Raw genomic sequence first — 23,259 nt, 5'->3', positions numbered from 1 at the left:
ATTATATGTGTTGGTTACACTAAATTACTAGTTGTCATTAATTTTAAGTCAAGCCAAGCAACACTTCTTTTTAACTCTTACCACGCATTACACCCCCAAGTCATCCGTGGGAAGAGGAGAGGAATTAAGAAAAAAGGAGCAGTTCATTTGATGGCTGCACGGCCAGCGTCAGATATTGGGACTTGGGAGAAATTGGCAATAACTTCCTGTATTTTCTTTAGATGATATCTGGAAGATATATTTCATGATTTACGGACATATGTTCAGCAAATGGGGGATCAGATACACCCCCTTGTCCTTAGAGTACATTGTCCAACACACTGCAACCATGATGAATGATGCATTTTGCAGTACAGATGTGGCACATGTTACTTGGTGCCAATACATCACTGGTGCAGGAGGTCACCGAAACATGTTTTTAATTAATTAATTAATGCTCATTTAGTATTTAAGGCTGGTAGTAGTTTTATTTAGTGTTCTGAAGAAGTCCCTGGTGGATGGAAAGCGGCTGCTGTGTTTTTGTTTTTTATGGCTTGCTACTACTGTGTGTGTTTTCTCATTAAAGTATATATAGATAGATATAATATATATATATATAGATATATATATATATATATATATATATATATATATATATATATATATATATATATATGTATACATAGATATATATATATAGAGAGAGAGAGAGAGATGAGGGGTAAATATTTCCATCTATTCCAAAATCCAAGTATAACCACCTTTCCAAGACATTGGCAATCTTCCACTGATGACATTATGAGCATTAATCAACTGGTTATGGTCACACAGACAGTAGGTTTTCCAATCTATCTTGCCTAAATGTGTTGTAAACTTTGGGAAGTGAATTCTGTATTAATGTATGCCTCTTCACCTGCTCAGCTGGGTGAATCTAGTGATGCTGAGTACATGGAAGAAGCATGAAATATCAGCAAACTGTTCCACAGCTACGTGGTTCTTGTCTAATATTGCTGGGATGTTGATTTAGCTCCCAGCCCCATGACATGTTATAGCCAAGAACTTTTCTGGGAAGTACGAATGATTGGTCGGGGACTTAACTATTTTCTTTGCATATGGGATGTCCCAGACTTGAGATCTCCCAGCAGTAGCTAACCATGTATTTAGTGAGATAGGGTTTTCCACTGGCTACATAGATTTATGGGCAATGCTCAAAGTTCATTCATTTACTGCTGACAACTTCTTGGTGAAGCAACTGCCATAGCGGGAACTGATGATGACACCTGATCTCCTTACTTGTTTCCAACTCCTGTACAATCAGCATATTTGCTTGTTGGGCTGTAGCAGACAGAAGATCTTAATGTATTACAATACAGCAGTTTATACGTCCACCTTATATGAGTGCTACAGTGACCCAAGGTTTTATGGAATTTTACAGTATTTAACAAACAATTATAGCATCCCCAAATGCTTTTTCATTCATATGTTTCATCCTGTCTATTTCTTTATGGATTACTAATGTATGGCAGTAACTGCATCTTTGGTGAAATGCTATGCCCCATGTGGAATTTGCTTGGGAATACGACTCAAAATGTTATGGGTTTACACCAATTTGCTCCCATGCAAATTTTTTTGCAAATCCCTACTGCAATGTGTAATTCATTTATCCTTTTAAACAACAACCATTTCAGAATTATACGGTACTGATTTTTACAAAAACAAAATGTCTGAAGAGCATTCAGTGTGTCTTGGATATTCATGAATAAAGACATTTTAAACTTTACTTTGCACATCTAGTTCACATTTGCAAATGATATTATAAGTTGTTTTATTTCTTTATCAGGACAAATGCATTATAACAAAAATCTTTTCACTAACATTAGTTATTTATGTTTTTCCCAGAAAACTCCAAGGCTGTATGCCATTTAAACAGTGTCTGTGTATCCACAAATACAAGAAGGACTCTGTCAGAGGTATGGAATAATATTTTACAGCAATATTAAAGAATAAACAGATGTGATTGAAATTCTACAAGCTCTGCTAATATGAAGGGTTAAAACCTGACCTAGGTGACTGAAGTTCATTTTGTGTCTCAAGCAACTATAAAACCTGGAATGAGAGGGAGAGGTGTGAAGGGAGTAAGATGGCTCACCTCTGTCAACAGGAAGGTGGAGATTGTGCCAGAAATTAAAATAGAGTGTGATGCATGTGTTGAGAAATACCAGTACTTCTGGCAATATCCCATGCTTTAGAAAACCAAAATGTCATATTTAGCATTGCTATTCTATACAATCTGGACAAGCATTCCTGTCTAGTAGCTATGTTTACTTATGATGGAATGAGTAATGTTAATAAAGCATTATGTACCACTACCTGTCAAAGAATAAATGAGTGGGACACTATGGGGTAACTTCACTGGTGACCCAACCAGTTGTTATAATTGTTCTAGTAATTTCCAGCAATTATTGCTAGATGATAACTTTGGCAGCTATTTAATTTGCAAATTACAAGACACTGGAATAAATAGATTCCAAACTTTTTCAGGGTTCTCATAGTTTCTTTCCATGGTCACTTAAAGAAAGCATGTCATTAAAAGTGTTCAGCAAATAAAATGTGAAACCAAGAAGTTATTTTATGATGTACTTCCATGAAGTGTTGACTATGATTACCACCCATTGAGTATTGAGTATAAATACCATTCATGGAGTATTAAGTATGATGATTAATCATGAAGTGTGATGATCATTTTTGAAGTGCAGATTATTGTAATCGTTTCAGGAGTTTGTATATGATGCTCTATATAGAGTACTAAGTATGATGACTAATCATGGAGTATTGAGGATGATAATCATTCACAGAGTACTAACTATGCTGATGGATCATGGAGTATTGAGTATGATGATTAATCATGGAATATTGAGTATGATGCTTATTCATGGAGTAGAGTACTAAGTATGCTATTTGATCATGGAGTATTCAGTACGATGATTATTCATGGAGTACTAAGTATGATGACCGATAATGGAGTATTGAGTATGATGAGCATTCATGGAGAACTAATTATGATAATTGATCACACAGTGTGATAATTATTCTTGAAGTCCAGACTGCAATGATTATTCATGAAGTGTTGAGTAATCATCATCATCATCAACCATCTTTTTCCCATTTTTCTACATGGGGTCAGGGTGTCATGTCAACTGTGCCATCTCTCTTTTTTGATTCAGTGCCACTCTCCTACCTTCTTTGACAGCCATGACTAACTGCCTCATGTCTTCTCTCACACCATCCACCCATGTCTTTGCTGGAAGCCCTCATTTGCTTTGCCTTCTTCCTGTCTGTCCCAGATCTTCTTCAATAGATTGTCTTCTGCATTTCTGCACATGTACCCAAACCACTCTAATTTGTTCTCTTTGTCCTTCTCAGCAATTGGAGCTCTGTTGTCCTCATTTCTTTGTCTGTCCCACGTGTGCATCCTACCTCCTATCTAAGGCACTTCATCTCCATCACTTGCTCTGCAATTACTGCTCAGGTTTCTGTACCATACAGAAGTACTAGTAACACCACTGTTTAGTCTACCTTACTTTTCAGCTTGTTTGGCATTCTTATGTCATACACCACCCCTGATACTCTGTATCAGTTAGCTGCAGCCCCTCTGATTCTATCTTTGACCTCCTCATTCGAACTTCCCTTCTCCTCAACCACCCTTTACAAATACTTGAAGCTGTAAACATGTTCCACTATTTTCCCTGTCTCAGTTCACACCTTCTTCTTATTTCATCATTTGCTTTCTTGATAACTGTCTCATCTGTACTCAGTTTCATCCCATATGCCTTCAGATTTACATTCCATTCCCCTTGCTCAGAGTCTATCTGTAATACCACATCATCTGAATACAGTAGGTTTGTTGATCTGTCCTGTCCAACCTATTTGCTGATATAGTCCATCACCAGTATAAACAGCAGTGGGATAAGAGCTGATAAACCAACTCCCACTTGGAACCCCTCTGTGAGACCAAATACTGTTCATTCTTGAATCATTGGGCCCCTGCAATAGCTTGCACTAATTCTATCAATGTTTAAGGGTCTTCAAACCACCACAGGACTGCCAAAATTGGCTGTCTTATAACCCTGTCATATGCTTTCTCCAAATCTAGGAATGCCCAGTTGGACTCTTTCCCCATCTCTAGCTTCTTGTCATGTATCTGTCTCACTGCAAACACCGGGTCAGTTGTGCTGCATCCTGATCTGACTCTGAACCACTTGCTTTCTACAACTCTGAGTATTCATTTATCAATAATTCTCTCCTGAACTTTCATGCAGTATGACAGGAGTTTGATAAGTTTGTTCTTGTACACTGGCACTAATGTGCTTATTGAACACTCATATGGGATATGCCTTTCTCTCCATACTATAAGTACCATCAGGAATCATTTATTCCTAGCTCACCAGACATCTTGATCATATCTGCTTTGACCTCATCTGAGCCTACTGCTTTCCCTGACTTCATTTTCCTTAGTGCTATTCTTACTTCTTCTACAGCGATCTCTTCCTCTTCTTTTATCATAGGCTGCATCTGGGGCAGTACAGCTTATGTGGAGTTTTCTTCATTCAGGAGCTGCTGAAAGTATTCCTTCCATCTGTCTTTGATTTCCTGTGGGCTGGTGAACATGTTCTTGCTGGCAACCCTTATGAAGAGTGTCTGACTATATTCTTTCTTTCTGTCATTGCCTTGCAACTCGATGGAGTTTCTTTCTGCCATCTACTAAATCACTTTCCAGAAGCTGGTATAGTCCCTCTGATTACTTGTTTTTTTGTTATTGCAACTCCTCTGTTAGCCTCTCTGTAAGCCAACAGTATTTTCTTCTTAGCCTGGTCAGCCTTTTCTGTTTCCCACTTTTTCCTGCACTCCTTCTTTCTTTGGATGACTTCCTGGACTTCAGCATTCCACTACAAGTGTTCCTTAGGTGCCTTATTTCCATACCTGGTTCTCCTACATATCTGTTCTGTAGTCCATATACCTGCTGTTTGAGGCAATGCCATTCTTCTTCAACTTCATCTATGTCCTCTTCTTCTTCTTAATGAGATGGAATCTTGAGTAATTCTTTGAATGCTTGTGATTTCTCTCTGTCAACTTCCAGGTCTTCAGCCTAGTTTCTGTTGATCTTTGAGACATCTCTTCTTGCTGTTTGCAGCTGATTGTGGCAACCAGTGTTTTTTGCGATGTGCCATCTGTTTCAGCAATTGCAAAATCACATCCACGCACTGTACCCCAGCATCATTTCCTCACTAGGCAGAAATCTACCTAAAATGCATGTTGGTCACTCTTTTATGTGATCTTGTGATTGTCTGTCTCTTGATTAACTATGTGTTGACCACCATCAAGCCATTTGCCAGAGAGAAGTGTAGAATGGTATGTCTTTCTTTATTCCTTTTACCTCACCCATGTGGACCAAGGCAGTCCTCATACCCTGTTCTGTCTATCTTGGTATGTTCATTCAGGTCAACCATTATGAACACCAATCCATGCTGTCCTGTTTAATCTAGTAGGTCCTGTAATTGCTGTCTGAACACATTCTTTTCTTCATTATCACACCCCTGCTGTAGGGCAAAGGCTGAGATTATGATTAGTCCCCTCTCCTTACTCTGGAGTCTGACTGCCAAGTGTCTGTCACTAATACTGATGATGTTCCTCATTGTCTCCTTAAGCCTCTTCTTCACCACAGTTCCTACACCATTTCTAGTTTGCCCTCCTCCTGCATAGTAGATGCTGGACCCTAATTCAAGTGGCTTTGCAGCACTGCCTTTTCATCATGTCTCCTGAATACATTGGATGTCTGGCCTCCTTACCATCATGTTGTCTATTCCCAAACTGCAACCTGTCAGTGAACCTACACTGAGTGTAACAATTCATAATTCATGTTTGCCATGTTGATTAGTTTTATGTCTAACGTTTGCTCAACACAGCAATTCTAGGTAACCCAAGCTGGGTAACTGGATACCGCACAGCCAGTAGCTTATTGGCCTAAGGGTTCTGAGTTTTATGGCAGGCCAACATTGGCCAATAGAGACACATACACCCTTTCCACCATTAACATGGGTCCCTGCCATAGGTCTGAGTAGGCTGGGTCCTCAAGCCAGTTGTGACCAGAAAATACCAATGCCCATTTGTAGACACTGGTCAACATGATCTAATCACCTAGAGCCAAATTTTACACTGAGTGGCTATGCCTGACATGACGTGCCTGTGATCTGTCTTCTCCTATCTTGAGTATGCCATGCACCATAGTTGATGCCCAAAGTGGTTCATCTATACAACTCTGCCTTTACCAGGTATCATCTAGAGACAGTGCTACTGTTCACAGTTCCATCCTTGGCTGAGTTTGAGGTGGAAATCCACAAAGAGGATTACTGGCCTCAAACAAATGCCCTACAATGACCATCTCCAAAAACTCCAGCTTTACTCCGTAGCATATCGCCTACTCTGAGGTGATCTCTGCCTAACATATAAAGCTATGTCAAACCCAGAGCTGTTGAACATGCTACACCTAAAGTAATCCCAATCCTTCCAAGCTACACTCTCTAGGCACCTAAACCTTGTCACCACAATAAACAGGACATGCTGGAGGGATAGATTCCTGCCCCAGAGACTTCCCATACTCTGGAAAAGGCTACCCATCTATGTCAAGCAAAGTTCTTCATTAGCACTCTTCATGAAAAATCTTGATGAGTGGATGGGAAATAGGAAATACACCTCGGGGATCACTTCTGTGTCTCTGCTCAACAGTGGCACGAGAAAATAACTTTCTTGGGTGGCGTAAGCCAGGGAACCTTGTTGTCTAGGCTTATGTAGGTCCTTGGGCTGATAGACTAATACCCACCTATGAACCTATAAACACACAGCATGTTTTTGGGCAGTGCTAGGAACCCCGCAGGGACTTGGAGAGAAAATGCAAACTGCATATAGGCATTGGCTGGAAATCAGGATTGAGCCTTGTAGCTTGTGCATGAGGGGAGAAGACCTTCACCATTATGATAATTTGTGAAATGCTGAGAAAGAGGAGCTATCATGAAGTGTTGAGAATGATGATCTTTCATATGTTGAGTATGAATATCATTTAGGGAGTGCTAAGTATGATGATCGACCATAGAATGTTAAGTATAATGATCATTCTTGGAGTGCTGAATATGGTGCATGTGGGAACTGTTGAGAATGAGGATCAGCTATGGAATGCTTAATATGATTATCAGTCGTGGAGTGCTGGCTATAATGCTTATTCATGGATTGCTAAGTATGACGATTGTTCATATGTAGGATAATTGTTCCTAGTGTGCTGAGTTGAGTGCCTTTGTCCATAAGGCTTCAAGAACCCCAATGCAGAATATTTACCAGTGAAGCTCAGATGAGAAGTACAAACCAAATAGTAAAAAGGTCACACAGACAAACCAATTAGTAAAGAAACTACAAGAAAAACCTAGCCAAGCAAGAGATTTCACTGTGTGATGCCTTAAAACTCATGCAAATGACCCCTTAAGGACATCAAGTGCTCAGCTACATGTCTTCCAAATGTCCATAGCTTTTTACTTTTTGTATGTGTTTATGGATACATTCAGGCAAATAAAGCCAAACTCCACTGGATGTTGGCATGCAGGTTTTGGCCTTCTTATGACCTTGTCAGCACAGCATAAGTGGACTGTTTGGCTATACTGTAGAAACACAACATATTTAAACCCAGCTGTTGTCCATAGTCATTAAGGTGCCTGCAAAATATTGTTTATTTATTTTGACACTTGTTAACTGGGATAGGGGTGTGAGCCCTTTTTCAGACGAAGTTTGGGGAGAAAATCTCCAGCAAAATAACAAGAATAATAAACAATAAAAAATAAAATCATAAAATATAAAAATAATGACAATGATGATTAATGAATTCTATAATTAACAAGCAAAGACAGATTAAACATAGTGATGTTAAAAACTTGGTGCAAGTATGAATACATGATTTAGTAGTAAAATAAGAAGACAGGAAAAGTTACCAGGGAGAATTGTAAGGTTTAGTAATAAGTTGCAGCAGCAGAAAAGTTTTCAAGGGAGAGTAGAACTATCTGCAAAGTGACTGTACAAGTAGATGAGAGGAGATGAGGAGAAAAAAAGAGGATGTAGGTAGTGGAGAAGGAGAAACAAGGATGTGTGTGAAGGGGAGGGATAGGAGGGGAGATAATGGAAGGTTAGGAGTGAATATGGGGAAGTGTGTAGCACAGAAAAATTGTGTTAGTGGGTAGAGAAGGGGGTAGGAGGGGGTCAAGAAGGGGAACTTAGAGGAAGAGGTAGAGAACTGAGGTAGGTGGGTGGGAGGTTAGGAGGTATTAAGACAGAGGCAGAGCCAGGAGTTAAGGATTTTGTTTCATAAGGCCCTCTTGAAGCCAAGATTGTTTAGGATGGATTGGATGGTTAGAGTTATTTTGTTCCAGGCAAGAGCAACAGTATAACTGTACGGAGAATGGCCTAGGGATTTTTTAGACTTGTAGATTTCTAACAGACCTTGGTCGGCGCTATGGTGAGTGGTTAGGTGTACAGAAAGTGAAGAGTGGAGCAATGGAAGGACAGGAGGTAGGTTTATTTATTATGGGTTATGGTACATATTATATCCAACTAGCATCCAAACCAAAGAGTGAAAAGGTCACACATACAAACCAATTAGCAAAGAATAATAAAGAGCTGCACAAAAAACCTGTCCAAGCTAGAGTTTTCACTGTGTGATACCTTAAAACTCCTGTAATACAGGTTTGTCTCTGTGACCTTTTTACTCTGTTGTTTGGATGTTAGTTGGAATATTTTGCAGACACCTTAATGGTTATGGACATTAGCTGGATTTAAAGACAATATGCTTATAAAGTATAGACAAACAGTCCACTTATATTGTGCTGATGAGGTCATAAGAAGGCTGGAACAAGCAGGTCCAAGGCTAGTGGGATTTGGTTTTATTGGCCTGACTATATCCATAAAAACTTAAAGAGAAAAAGTAAAACACCATGGGCATTAAGAAGCCATATAACTGAAGGCAGTTGATGCTTAAAGAGAAAAAGTAAAATGTTGTAGGCATTCAGAAGCCATATAACTGAAGGCAATTGATGTCCTTAAGGAGTTCATTTGCATGTATCCCATGGATTCCCTCATCACTATTGAAATATGGCTATCCTGTTCTCAATTTCTAAACCCTTAAAAATCCAGGCTTATCTTATTCACATTAAGCAATTCTTTTGACCAGAAATTCCACTTCACTCTAACCTCCGCAAGCAACATAAAGTACAAATTAATAACTCACACTAAGCTACTGGGTACAATAATTTATGACAACTTGAAATGTGACTAATGTAGCTGATGTGCTTAAAAATGATCAAACAATTTGCACCCTCTACCAGATAACATCTTATCTAAGGGGTAATGCTAGAATATGTATTACTTCAACCTTCCTCCTTCCAGCTTTCCACTATACAACCTCTATTCTCCTTCATCTTCAGACAACCAAGCGTAAACTCTGACCAATGTGCAGCACTGAAGTAGCTATACTGCCTTTAACTGCCTCAGTCCCTGACTCTATCTTAGCTACTTACCACATACAACCTTATTCACAAGCATGGAAAAATGCCCAGGCCTAACTGACATCCTTGAAAACTACTCATGAAATAAGCCTTTTCATTCCGTAGATAAAAAAAATTACTCCTAATAACTAAATCAAACAACTCTTTTGGTGACTATATCTATTCCGCCTACATTCTTAAAACTCCTTCTACCTTACCCTTAAACAAATACTTTAGGTAAAATCTATCATGTCTCAATTAAGACAACACCAAATGAACATGTTGTTGTATTCTTGCTCATCTCCTGGTTAGATAACATTTTTTATCTGTCTGTATAGTGCATTATACATTATGCTATCTCTCAGCTTATCTAAGGACATTATACTGATATATCTACATCCTGTGTCTGTAGCATCCTTTCCCTCTAAACACTTACCCTTATTGTTATTGCACCCCTTTCATCATCTCCAAGCTTGCTGCCTTGATTCTGCTCATCATCGCTCATATCACATCCCTTCAGTACCTCCTTCTGCCCACCACAAACAATATAATGAAACCTTACATCATATCACATCCCTTCAGTACCTCCTTCTGCCCACCACAAACAATATAATGAAACCTTACATCATATCACATCCCTTCAGTACCTCCTTCTACCCACCACAAACGATATAATGAAACCTTACATCATATGACATCCCTTCAGTACCTCCTTCTGCCCACCACAAACAATATAATGAAACCTTACATCATATCACATCCCTTCAGTACCTCCTTCTACCCACCACAAACAATATAATGAAACCTTACATCATATCACATCCCTTCAGTACCTCCTTCTACCCACCACAAACAATATAATGAAACTTTACATCATATGACATCCCTTCAGTACCTCCTTCTACCCACCACAAACAATATAATGAAACCTTACATCATATCACATCCCTTCAGTACCTCCTTCTACCCACCACAAACAATATAATGAAACCTTACATCATATGACATCCCTTCCATACCTCCTACCCACCACAAACAATATAATGAAACCTTACATCATATCACATCCCTTCAGTACCTCCTTCTGCCCACCACAAACAATATAATGAAACCTTACATCATATGACATCCCTTCAGTACCTCCTTCTGCCCACCACAAACAATATAATGAAACCTTACATCATATCACATCCCTTCAGTACCTCCTTCTGCCCACCACAAACAATATAATGAAACCTTACATCATATCACATCCCTTCAGTACCTCCTTCTACCCACCACAAACAATATAATGAAACCTTACATCATATCACATCCCTTCAGTACCTCCTTCTGCCCACCACAAACAATATAATGAAACCTTACATCATATCACATCCCTTCAGTACCTCCTTCTGCCCACCACAAACAATATAATGAAACCTTACATCATATCACATCCCTTCAGTACCTCCTTCTACCCACCACAAACGATATAATGAAACCTTACATCATATGACATCCCTTCAGTACCTCCTTCTGCCCACCACAAACAATATAATGAAACCTTACATCATATCACATCCCTTCAGTACCTCCTTCTACCCACCACAAACGATATAATGAAACCTTACATCATATCACATTCCTTCAGTACCTCCTTTTGCCCACCACAAACAATATAATGAAACCTTACATCATATGATATCCCTTCAGTACCTCCTTCTACCCACCACTAACAATATAATGAAACCTTACATCATATGACATCCCTTCAGTACCTCCTTCTACCCACCACAAACAATATAATGAAACCTTACATCATATGACATCCCTTCAGTACCTCCTACCCACCACAAACAATATAATGAAACCTTACATCATATGATATCCCTTCAGTACCTCCTTCTGCCCACCACAAACAATATAATGAAACCTTACATCATATCACATCCCTTCAGTACCTCCTTCTACCCACCACAAACAATATAATGAAACCTTACATCATATCACATCCCTTCAGTACCTCCTTCTACCCACCACAAACAATATAATGAAACCTTACATCATATCACATCCCTTCAGTACCTCCTTCTGCCCACCACAAACAATATAATGAAACCTTACATCATATCACATTCCTTCAGTACCTCCTTCTGCCCACCACAAACAATATAATGAAACCTTACATCATATGATATCCCTTCAGTACCTCCTTCTGCCCACCACAAACAATATAATGAAACCTTACATCATATCACATCCCTTCTGTACCTCTTTCTGCCCACCACAAACAATATAATGAAACCTTACATCATATGACATCCCTTCAGTACCTCCTTCTACCCACCACAAACAATATAATGAAACCTTACATCATATGATATCCCTTCAATACCTCCTTCTACCCACCACAAACAATATAATGAAACCTTACATCATATGACATCCCTTCCGTACCTCCTACCCACCACAAACAATATAATGAAACCTTACATCATATCACATCCCTTCAGTACCTCCTTCTGCCCACCACAAACAATATAATGAAACCTTACATCATATGATATCCCTTCAGTACCTCCTTCTACTCACCACAAACAATATAATGAAACCTTACATCATATGACATCCCTTCAGTACCTCCTTCTGCCCACCACAAACAATATAATGAAACCTTACATCATATCACATCCCTTCTGTACCTCTTTCTGCCCACCACAAACAATATAATGAAACCTTACATCATATCACATCCCTTCAGTACCTCCTTCTACCCACCACAAACAATATAATGAAACCTTACATCATATCACATTCCTTCAGTACCTCCTTCTGCCCACCACAAACAATATAATGAAACCTTACATCATATGATATCCCTTCAGTACCTCCTTCTACCCACCACAAACAATATAATGAAACCTTACATCATATCACATCCCTTCAGTACCTCCTTCTACCCACCACAAACAATATAATGAAACCTTACATCATATAATATCCCTTCAGTACCTCCTTCTACCCACCAAAAACAATATAATGAAACCTTACATCATATAATATCCCTTCAATACCTCCTTCTACCCACCAAAAACAATATAATGAAACCTTACATCATATAATATCCCTTCAATACCTCCTTCTACCCACCAAAAACAATATAATGAAACCTTACATCATATAATATCCCTTCAGTACCTCCTTCTACCAACCACAAACAATATAATGAAAACTTACATCATATCACATCCCTTCAGTACCTCCTTCTGCCCACCACAAACAATATAATGAAACCTTACATCATATCACATCCCTTCTGTACCTCCTTCTACCCACCACAAACAATATAATGAAACCTTGCATCATATGATATCCCTTCAGTACCTCATTCTGCCCACCACAAACAATATAATGAAACCTTACATCATATCACATCCCTTCAGTACCTCCTTCTGCCCACCACAAACAATATAATGAAACCTTACATCATATCACATCCCTTCTGTACCTCCTTCTACCCACCACAAACAATATAATGAAACCTTACATCATATGACATCCCTTCAGTACCTCCTTCTGCCCACCACAAACAATATAATGAAACCTTACATCATATGATATCCCTTCAGTACCTCCTTCTACCCACCACAAACAATATAATGAAACCTTACATCATATCACATCCCTTCTGTACCTCCTTCTACCCACCACAAACAATATAATGAAACCTTACATCATATGATATCCCTTCAGTACCTCCTTCTGCCCACCACAAACAATATAATGAAACCTTACATCATATCACATCCCTTCAGTACCTCCTTCTACCCACCACAAACAATATAATGAAACCTTACATCATATCACATCCCTTCAGTACCTCCTTCTACCCACCACAAACAATATAATGAAACCTTACATCATATCACATCCCTTCAGTACCTCCTTCTACCCACCACAAACGATATAATGAAACCTTACATCATATGACATTCCTTCAGTACCTCCTTCTACCCACCACAAACAATATAATGAAACCTTACATCATATGACATCCCTTCCGTACCTCCTACCCACCACAAACAATATAATGAAACCTTACATCATATCACATCCCTTCAGTACCTCCTTCTACCCACCACAAACGATATAATGAAACCTTACATCATATCACATTCCTTCAGTACCTCCTTTGCCCACCACAAACAATATAATGAAACCTTACATCATATGATATCCCTTCAGTACCTCCTTCTACCCACCACTAACAATATAATGAAACCTTACATCATATGACATCCCTTCAGTACCTCCTTCTACCCACCACAAACAATATAATGAAACCTTACATCATATGACATCCCTTCCGTACCTCCTACCCACCACAAACAATATAATGAAACCTTACATCATATGATATCCCTTCAGTACCTCCTTCTGCCCACCACAAACAATATAATGAAACCTTACATCATATCACATCCCTTCAGTACCTCCTTCTACCCACCACAAACAATATAATGAAACCTTACATCATATCACATCCCTTCAGTACCTACTTACCCACCACAAACAATATAATGAAACCTTACATCATATCACATCCCTTCAGTACCTCCTTCTGCCCACCACAAACAATATAATGAAACCTTACATCATATCACATTCCTTCAGTACCTCCTTCTGCCCACCACAAACAATATAATGAAACCTTACATCATATGATATCCCTTCAGTACCTCCTTCTGCCCACCACAAACAATATAATGAAACCTTACATCATATCACATCCCTTCTGTACCTCCTTCTGCCCACCACAAACAATATAATGAAACCTTACATCATATGACATCCCTTCAGTACCTCCTTCTACCCACCACAAACAATATAATGAAACCTTACATCATATCACATCCCTTCTGTACCTCCTTCTACCCACCACAAACAATATAATGAAACCTTACATCATATCACATCCCTTCAGTACCTCCTTCTACCCACCACAAACAATATAATGAAACCTTACATCATATCACATTCCTTCAGTACCTCCTTCTGCCCACCACAAACAATATAATGAAACCTTACATCATATGATATCCCTTCAGTACCTCCTTCTACCCACCACAAACAATATAATGAAACCTTACATCATATGACATCCCTTCAGTACCTCCTTCTGCCCACCACAAACAATATAATGAAACCTTACATCATATGATATCCCTTCAGTACCTCCTTCTACCCACCACAAACAATATAATGAAACCTTACATCATATGACATCCCTTCAGTACCTCCTTCTGCCCACCACAAACAATATAATGAAACCTTACATCATATGATATCCCTTCAGTACCTCCTTCTGCCCACCACAAACAATATAATGAAACCTTACATCATATGATATCCCTTCAGTACCTCCTTCTGCCCACCACAAACAATATAATGAAACCTTACATCATATGATATCCCTTCAGTACCTCCTTCTGCCCACCACAAACAATATAATGAAACCTTACATCATATCACATCCCTTCAGTACCTCCTTCTACCCACCACAAACAATATAATGAAACCTTACATCATATCACATCCCTTCAGTACCTACTTCTACCCACCACAAACAATATAATGAAACCTTACATCATATCACATCCCTTCAGTACCTCCTTCTACCCACCACAAACAATATAATGAAACCTTACATCATATAATATCCCTTCAGTACCTCCTTCTACCCACCAAAAACAATATAATGAAACCTTACATCATATAATATCCCTTCAATACCTCCTTCTACCCACCAAAAACAATATAATGAAACCTTACATCATATAATATCCCTTCAATACCTCCTTCTACCCACCAAAAACAATATAATGAAACCTTACATCATATAATATCCCTTCAGTACCTCCTTCTACCCACCACAAGCAATATAATGAAAACTTACATCATATCACATCCCTTCAGTACCTCCTTCTGCCCACCACAAACAATATAATGAAACCTTACATCATATCACATTCCTTCTGTACCTCCTTCTACCCACCACAAACAATATAATGAAACCTTACATCATATGATATCCCTTCAGTACCTCATTCTGCCCACCACAAACAATATAATGAAACCTTACATCATATCACATCCCTTCAGTACCTCCTTCTACCCACCACAAACAATATAATGAAACCTTACATCATATCACATCCCTTCAGTACCTCCTTCTACCCACCACAAACAATATAATGAAACCTTACATCATATCACATCCCTTCAGTACCTCCTTCTACCCACCACAAACGATATAATGAAACCTTACATCATATGACATTCCTTCAGTACCTCCTTCTACCCACCACAAACAATATAATGAAACCTTACATCATATGACATCCCTTCCGTACCTCCTACCCACCACAAACAATATAATGAAACCTTACATCATATCACATCCCTTCAGTACCTCCTTCTACCCACCACAAACGATATAATGAAACCTTACATCATATCACATTCCTTCAGTACCTCCTTTTGCCCACCACAAACAATATAATGAAACCTTACATCATATGATATCCCTTCAGTACCTCCTTCTACCCACCACTAACAATATAATGAAACCTTACATCATATGACATCCCTTCAGTACCTCCTTCTACCCACCACAAACAATATAATGAAACCTTACATCATATGACATCCCTTCCGTACCTCCTACCCACCACAAACAATATAATGAAACCTTACATCATATGATATCCCTTCAGTACCTCCTTCTGCCCACCACAAACAATATAATGAAACCTTACATCATATCACATCCCTTCAGTACCTCCTTCTACCCACCACAAACAATATAATGAAACCTTACATCATATCACATCCCTTCAGTACCTACTTCTACCCACCACAAACAATATAATGAAACCTTACATCATATCACATCCCTTCAGTACCTCCTTCTGCCCACCACAAACAATATAATGAAACCTTACATCATATCACATTCCTTCAGTACCTCCTTCTGCCCACCACAAACAATATAATGAAACCTTACATCATATGATATCCCTTCAGTACCTCCTTCTGCCCACCACAAACAATATAATGAAACCTTACATCATATCACATCCCTTCTGTACCTCCTTCTGCCCACCACAAACAATATAATGAAACCTTACATCATATGACATCCCTTCAGTACCTCCTTCTACCCACCACAAACAATATAATGAAACCTTACATCATATGATATCCCTTCTGTACCTCCTTCTACCCACCACAAACAATATAATGAAACCTTACATCATATCACATCCCTTCAGTACCTCCTTCTACCCACCACAAACAATATAATGAAACCTTACATCATATGATATCCCTTCAGTACCTCCTTCTACCCACCACAAACAATATAATGAAACCTTACATCATATCACATCCCTTCAGTACCTCCTTCTACCCACCACAAACAATATAATGAAACCTTACATCATATAATATCCCTTCAGTACCTCCTTCTACCCACCAAAACAATATAATGAAACCTTACATCATATAATATCCCTTCAATACCTCCTTCTACCCACCAAAAACAATATAATGAAACCTTACATCATATAATATCCCTTCAATACCTCCTTCTACCCACCAAAAACAATATAATGAAACCTTACATCATATAATATCCCTTCAGTACCTCCTTCTACCCACCACAAGCAATATAATGAAAACTTACATCATATCACATCCCTTCAGTACCTCCTTCTGCCCACCACAAACAATATAATGAAACCTTACATCATATCACATTCCTTCTGTACCTCCTTCTACCCACCACAAACAATATAATGAAACCTTACATCATATGATATCCCTTCAGTACCTCATTCTGCCCACCACAAACAATATAATGAAACCTTACATCATATCACATCCCTTCAGTACCTCCTTCTGCCCACCACAAACAATATAATGAAACCTTACATCATATCACATCCCTTCTGTACCTCCTTCTACCCACCACAAACAATATAATGAAACCTTACATCATATGACATCCCTTCAGTACCTCCTTCTGCCCACCACAAACAATATAATGAAACCTTACATCATATGATATCCCTTCAGTACCTCCTTCTACCCACCACAAACAATATAATGAAACCTTACATCATATCACATCCCTTCTGTACCTCCTTCTACCCACCACAAACAATATAATGAAACCTTACATCATATGATATCCCTTCAGTACCTCCTTCTACCCACCACAAACAATATAATGAAACCTTACATCATATCACATCCCTTCTGTACCTCCTTCTACCCACCACAAACAATATAATGAAACCTTACATCATATGATATCCCTTCAGTACCTCCTTCTGCCCACCACAAACAATATAATGAAACCTTACATCATATCACATCCCTTCAGTACCTCCTTCTACCCACCACAAACAATATAATGAAACCTTACATCATATCACATCCCTTCAGTACCTCCTTCTACCCACCACAAACAATATAATGAAACCTTACATCATATCACATCCCTTCAGTACCTCCTTCTACCCACCACAAACGATATAATGAAACCTTACATCATATGACATTCCTTCAGTACCTCCTTCTACCCACCACAAACAATATAATGAAACCTTACATCATATCACATCCCTTCAGTACCTCCTTCTACCCACCACAAACAATATAATGAAACCTTACATCATATGACATCCCTTCAGTACCTCCTTCTACCCACCACAAACAATATAATGAAACCTTACATCATATGACATCCCTTCCGTACCTCCTACCCACCACAAACAATATAATGAAACCTTACATCATATCACATCCCTTCAGTACCTCCTTCTGCCCACCACAAACAATATAATGAAACCTTACATCATATGATATCCCTTCAGTACCTCCTTCTACTCACCACAAACAATATAATGAAACCTTACATCATATGACATCCCTTCAGTACCTCCTTCTGCCCACCACAAACAATATAATGAAACCTTACATCATATCACATCCCTTCTGTACCTCCTTCTACCCACCACAAACAATATAATGAAACCTTACATCATATGACATCCCTTCAGTACCTCCTTCTGCCCACCACAAACAATATAATGAAACCTTACATCATATGACATCCCTTCCGTACCTCCTACCCACCACAAACAATATAATGAAACCTTACATCATATGATATCCCTTCAGTACCTCCTTCTGCCCACCACAAACAATATAATGAAACCTTACATCATATCACATCCCTTCAGTACCTCCTTCTACCCACCACAAACAATATAATGAAACCTTACATCATATCACATCCCTTCAGTACCTCCTTCTACCCACCACAAACAATATAATGAAACCTTACATCATATGACATCCCTTCAGTACCTCCTTCTTCCCAACACAAACAATATAATGAAACCTTACATCATATGACATCCCTTCAGTACCTCCTTCTGCCCACCACAAACAATATAATGAAACCTTACATCATATCACATTCCTTCAGTACCTCCTTCTACCCACCACAAACAATATAATGAAACCTTACATCATATCACATCCCTTCTGTACCTCCTTCTACCCACCACAAACAATATAATGAAACCTTACATCATATGACATTCCTTCAGTACCTCCTTCTACCCACCACAAACAATATAATGAAACCTTACATCATATTACATCCCTTCAGTACCTCCTTCTACCCACCACAAACAATATAATGAAACCTTACATCATATTACATCCCTTCAGTACCTCCTTCTACCCACCAAAAACAATATAATGAAACCTTACATCATATGACATCCCTTCAGTACCTCCTTCTTCCCAACACAAACAATATAATGAAACCTTACATCATATGACATCCCTTCAGTACCTCCTTCTGCCCACCACAAACAATATAATGAAACCTTACATCATATCACATCCCTTCAGTACCTCCTTCTACCCACCACAAACAATATAATGAAACCTTACATCATATGACATCCCTTCAGTACCTCCTTCTACCCACCACAAACAATATAATGAAACCTTACATCATATGATATCCCTTCATTACCTCCTTCTGCCCACCACAAACAATATAATGAAACCTTACATCATATGACATCCCTTCAGTACCTCCTTCTACCCACCACAAACAATATAATGAAACCTTACATCATATGATATCCCTTCAGTACCTCCTTCTGCCCACCACAAACAATATAATGAAACCTTACATCATATGACATCCCTTCAGTACCCCCTTCTGCCCACCACAAACAATATAATGAAACCTTACATCATATCACATCCCTTCAGTACCTCCTTCTTTCCACCACAAACAATATAATGAAACCTTACATCATATCACATCCCTTCAGTACCTCCTTCTACCCACCACAAACGATATAATGAAACCTTACATCATATCACATCCCTTCAGTACCTCCTTCTACCCACCACAAACAATATAATGAAACCTTACATCATATGACATTCCTTCAGTACCTCCTTCTACCCACCACAAACAATATAATGAAACCTTACATCATATCACATCCCTTCTGTACCTCCTTCTACCCACCACAAACAATATAATGAAACCTTACATCATATGACATCCCTTCAGTACCTCCTTCTGCCCACCACAAACAATATAATGAAACCTTACATCATATGATATCCCTTCAGTACCTCCTTCTGCCCACCACAAACAATATAATGAAACCTTACATCATATGATATCCCTTCAGTACCTCCTTCTGCCCACCACAAACAATATAATGAAACCTTACATCATATAATATCCCTTCAGTACCTCCTTCTTTCCACCACAAACAATATAATGAAACCTTACATCATATCACATCCCTTCAGTACCTCCTTCTGCCCACCACAAACAATATAATGAAACCTTACAACCTCTCTTCATGACATTAATCTTCTATCTTCTTACTCTACCTTCCTCAACTTTTATATCTCTCAGCTTATTAATCATCTTTTTCTCCCTCTATCATATTCAGTGGATGATGCAACCACTTTATGAGCTGGCATATTTACCTGTTTCCCGGACGTTGCCTCTCAAACTTGTCTTTTTACCTTGATCTTCCTGCACACTTCTGTATAGCGATGACTTCCATTAACACAATACTTAAATACCATTTTCCTTAAATATCACTTTTTAAAAGAATGCTGTTGTAAATGAACTTCTTTTTCTCTCTTTCATTTTCTTTATTTTGAACCATTCTTGCACCTGTGTATTAGATTTTAACTTACTTGACTGCAGTATTCAGACAGAAAGGCATCCTATTAGGACCATACTGCAGGATAAATGTAGCCTTTGTTTAGCTTTCTAAACACTTCTGATATATCTATATATATATATATATATATATATATATATATATGTATATGTGTGTGTGTATATATATATATATATATATATATATATATATATATATATATATATATATATATATATATATATATATATATATGTGTGTGTGTGTGTGTGTGTGTGTGTGTGTGTGTATGGAAACACTTTGGAATCTCGAAATACTGAAATGTCAGATTTCCGTATCTTGAGACCAAATTGTCGAATCTGCAATTACGCGAAACTGCAGAATATCGAACCCAGAAATGTTGATCCCTCGGTACTGATGGCGCGTTAGGTAAGTGTTATGTTTTTTAAGGGTTTTGGGGAGTGTTTGTTTGTGAGTCTGTTGGGGAGTTCTAGGTGTGGGTTAGGGAGGTAGGTAAGAGTATGAGTGTGTCAGGGTTGAGAGTTTTATGTATGTATGTATGTGATGTGTGTTTGTGCAAGGGGGGGGTGTAGAATGTGTGGTGGTGGGTTTTCTGTCTTTCGGTGTTTAGTGCGACCTCGGAGTTAGAATATATTTATAAGTAGTGGGGGTGTGGTTTGACCCCCCTGCTTATAGGAAAGGTGGGCGTGTGTGTTTGTTTTGTTGTGTTCATGTGTGTTGTTTTGATTTGTTGTAGGGTCGGAAAGTAGGTATATTTGTGTTTGTATGTGTGGTGCAGTATTTTGTTAACGTTCGTGGTTTTGAATTTTGCTGTTTTGGTTTTTGAGTTTGTGAGTTTTCGGCTTTATAGTCTCGAGATACTGAAATCTGATATTTCAGTATTTCAAGATTATAAAGTGAATCCGTATAAATATATATATATATATATATATATATATATATATAGGTTTGTTTTATATATATATATATATATATATATAGGTTTACTATCAAAATATTGAAAGCCCTAACCATGAATATTCACATCCCTGAACCGGAACAACAAATAACAGCAAGCCGACTGCTCAGAATGCTGCTTTGTTCGTAAGGCAAGAGTCAACATTCGACAGTGACTGGACTGCTCACCATCCACAAAATACACTGTCTATAATGCATGCATATTTCTACTGTTTTGTAGGGGGGCAAGCTCCCCTGTGCCTCCCAAGCCCCCTGCTAATAATATATTCTAACTCCAAGATTGCTCTACAGTGAGGAAAAGGGTTATTTTCATAATACCCACTGTAGTGCGATCCAATTCAAAACACTGACACTCAAAACTGCAAACACAAGCTACGTGTCAGCGTTTTGGAGTCAATAGGATTTGTGTTCACAGTTTTGCCTTTTTGTGCCTGTCCATTCAACCTTCTGACAGACAGTAAGGTGCATTTCATTATTTTGATAGTAAACCATATATATTTATATTATAGTTCTGCAAGATGATGTGGGGGAGTGGCTAATGATAAATAGCGGTCTGCTGTTTCCCCCATGAATGTCAGCATTTCTGGTTTGGATTTGCTCAGCTGAGTGATTCAGAGAATCCCCAGCAGAGTAAACTTTTAGTTTAGGAGGAAAAAGCATCCACCATAAAAACATAGCAATCACTATTCACTCTTATGAGAGTACTTAAAATGTGGGTAAGTTGAGCAGTGTGTGTGTATGTGTGCATGTGTGTGTGCGTGTGTGTATGTGTGTGTGTGTATTACAGTGTAAGTATGGATGAATGTATCAGTGTTTCTATGAGTGATTAGCTGTGGGGGTGTTTATCTGTTAATGGGTAGATAAGGATACGTGTGGAGGAATGTCATGGTGTGTGAGCATGTGTGTGTGTGTGTGTGTGTGTGTGTGTGTGTGTGTGTGTGTGTGTGTGTGTGTGTGTGTGCAATAGTGTCTGAATGTGTATGTGTATATGTAGAGGGATGCCTGCACCAACAAGAAATATATGCTGCCATGTTCAGGTCTGACAGCACTGCCATGTGATTCTTATTGTAGACATAACTGTTTCTGAATTGCATATGCTCACTGTTGTGCTAGTTGACCAAGCGGCAGTTAGCACATGAAGTGACTGAGTCATTTTCTGAATCTTAAGGTATGTTTTCAGTTTTATGCTATATATAACAGTGTGTTTTTTCCAAAATCATTAGCATCAACCAGACATATCCATAAATAAGTAATTTTCAGAAACAGTCCTTCTGTTTAAATACTGTACAGATGATGAATGCCTCATGAATTTTTATGTGGCAAAAGGAAAACTCATGGAGAATTCCTCAGTTTGGTTATCTTTTTAGTGCCTTCCTCACAATAACCCTATGCTTATATATTGTAATACCAACAAGATTGCAAACAAAAATGAACTTTGACATGTGTACGCTGCTAAG

The 23,259-nt window shown here is 38.5% G+C and overlaps 1 protein-coding gene across 1 annotated transcript in view; it reads left to right on the top strand.

The window, feature by feature from the left end:
• Positions 1–23,259, top strand: part of ADGRL4 (adhesion G protein-coupled receptor L4) — a 707,438-nt gene that overhangs the window by 338,138 nt on the left and 346,041 nt on the right. The window contains exon 4 of the mRNA XM_044085751.1: positions 1,879–1,949. Coding sequence (XP_043941686.1) covers positions 1,879–1,949 — 71 coding nt within the window. The remainder of the gene's footprint in view (positions 1–1,878; positions 1,950–23,259) is intronic.

Source organism: Protopterus annectens, chromosome 10.part0, assembly GCF_019279795.1.
Source record: "Protopterus annectens isolate FY-2018-M chromosome 10.part0, PAN1.0, whole genome shotgun sequence".
Classification (NCBI taxonomy): domain Eukaryota; kingdom Metazoa; phylum Chordata; order Ceratodontiformes; family Protopteridae; genus Protopterus; species Protopterus annectens.
The sequence above is the reverse complement of the archived record's forward strand: the minus strand, read 5'-3'. Positions and strand labels throughout refer to the sequence as shown.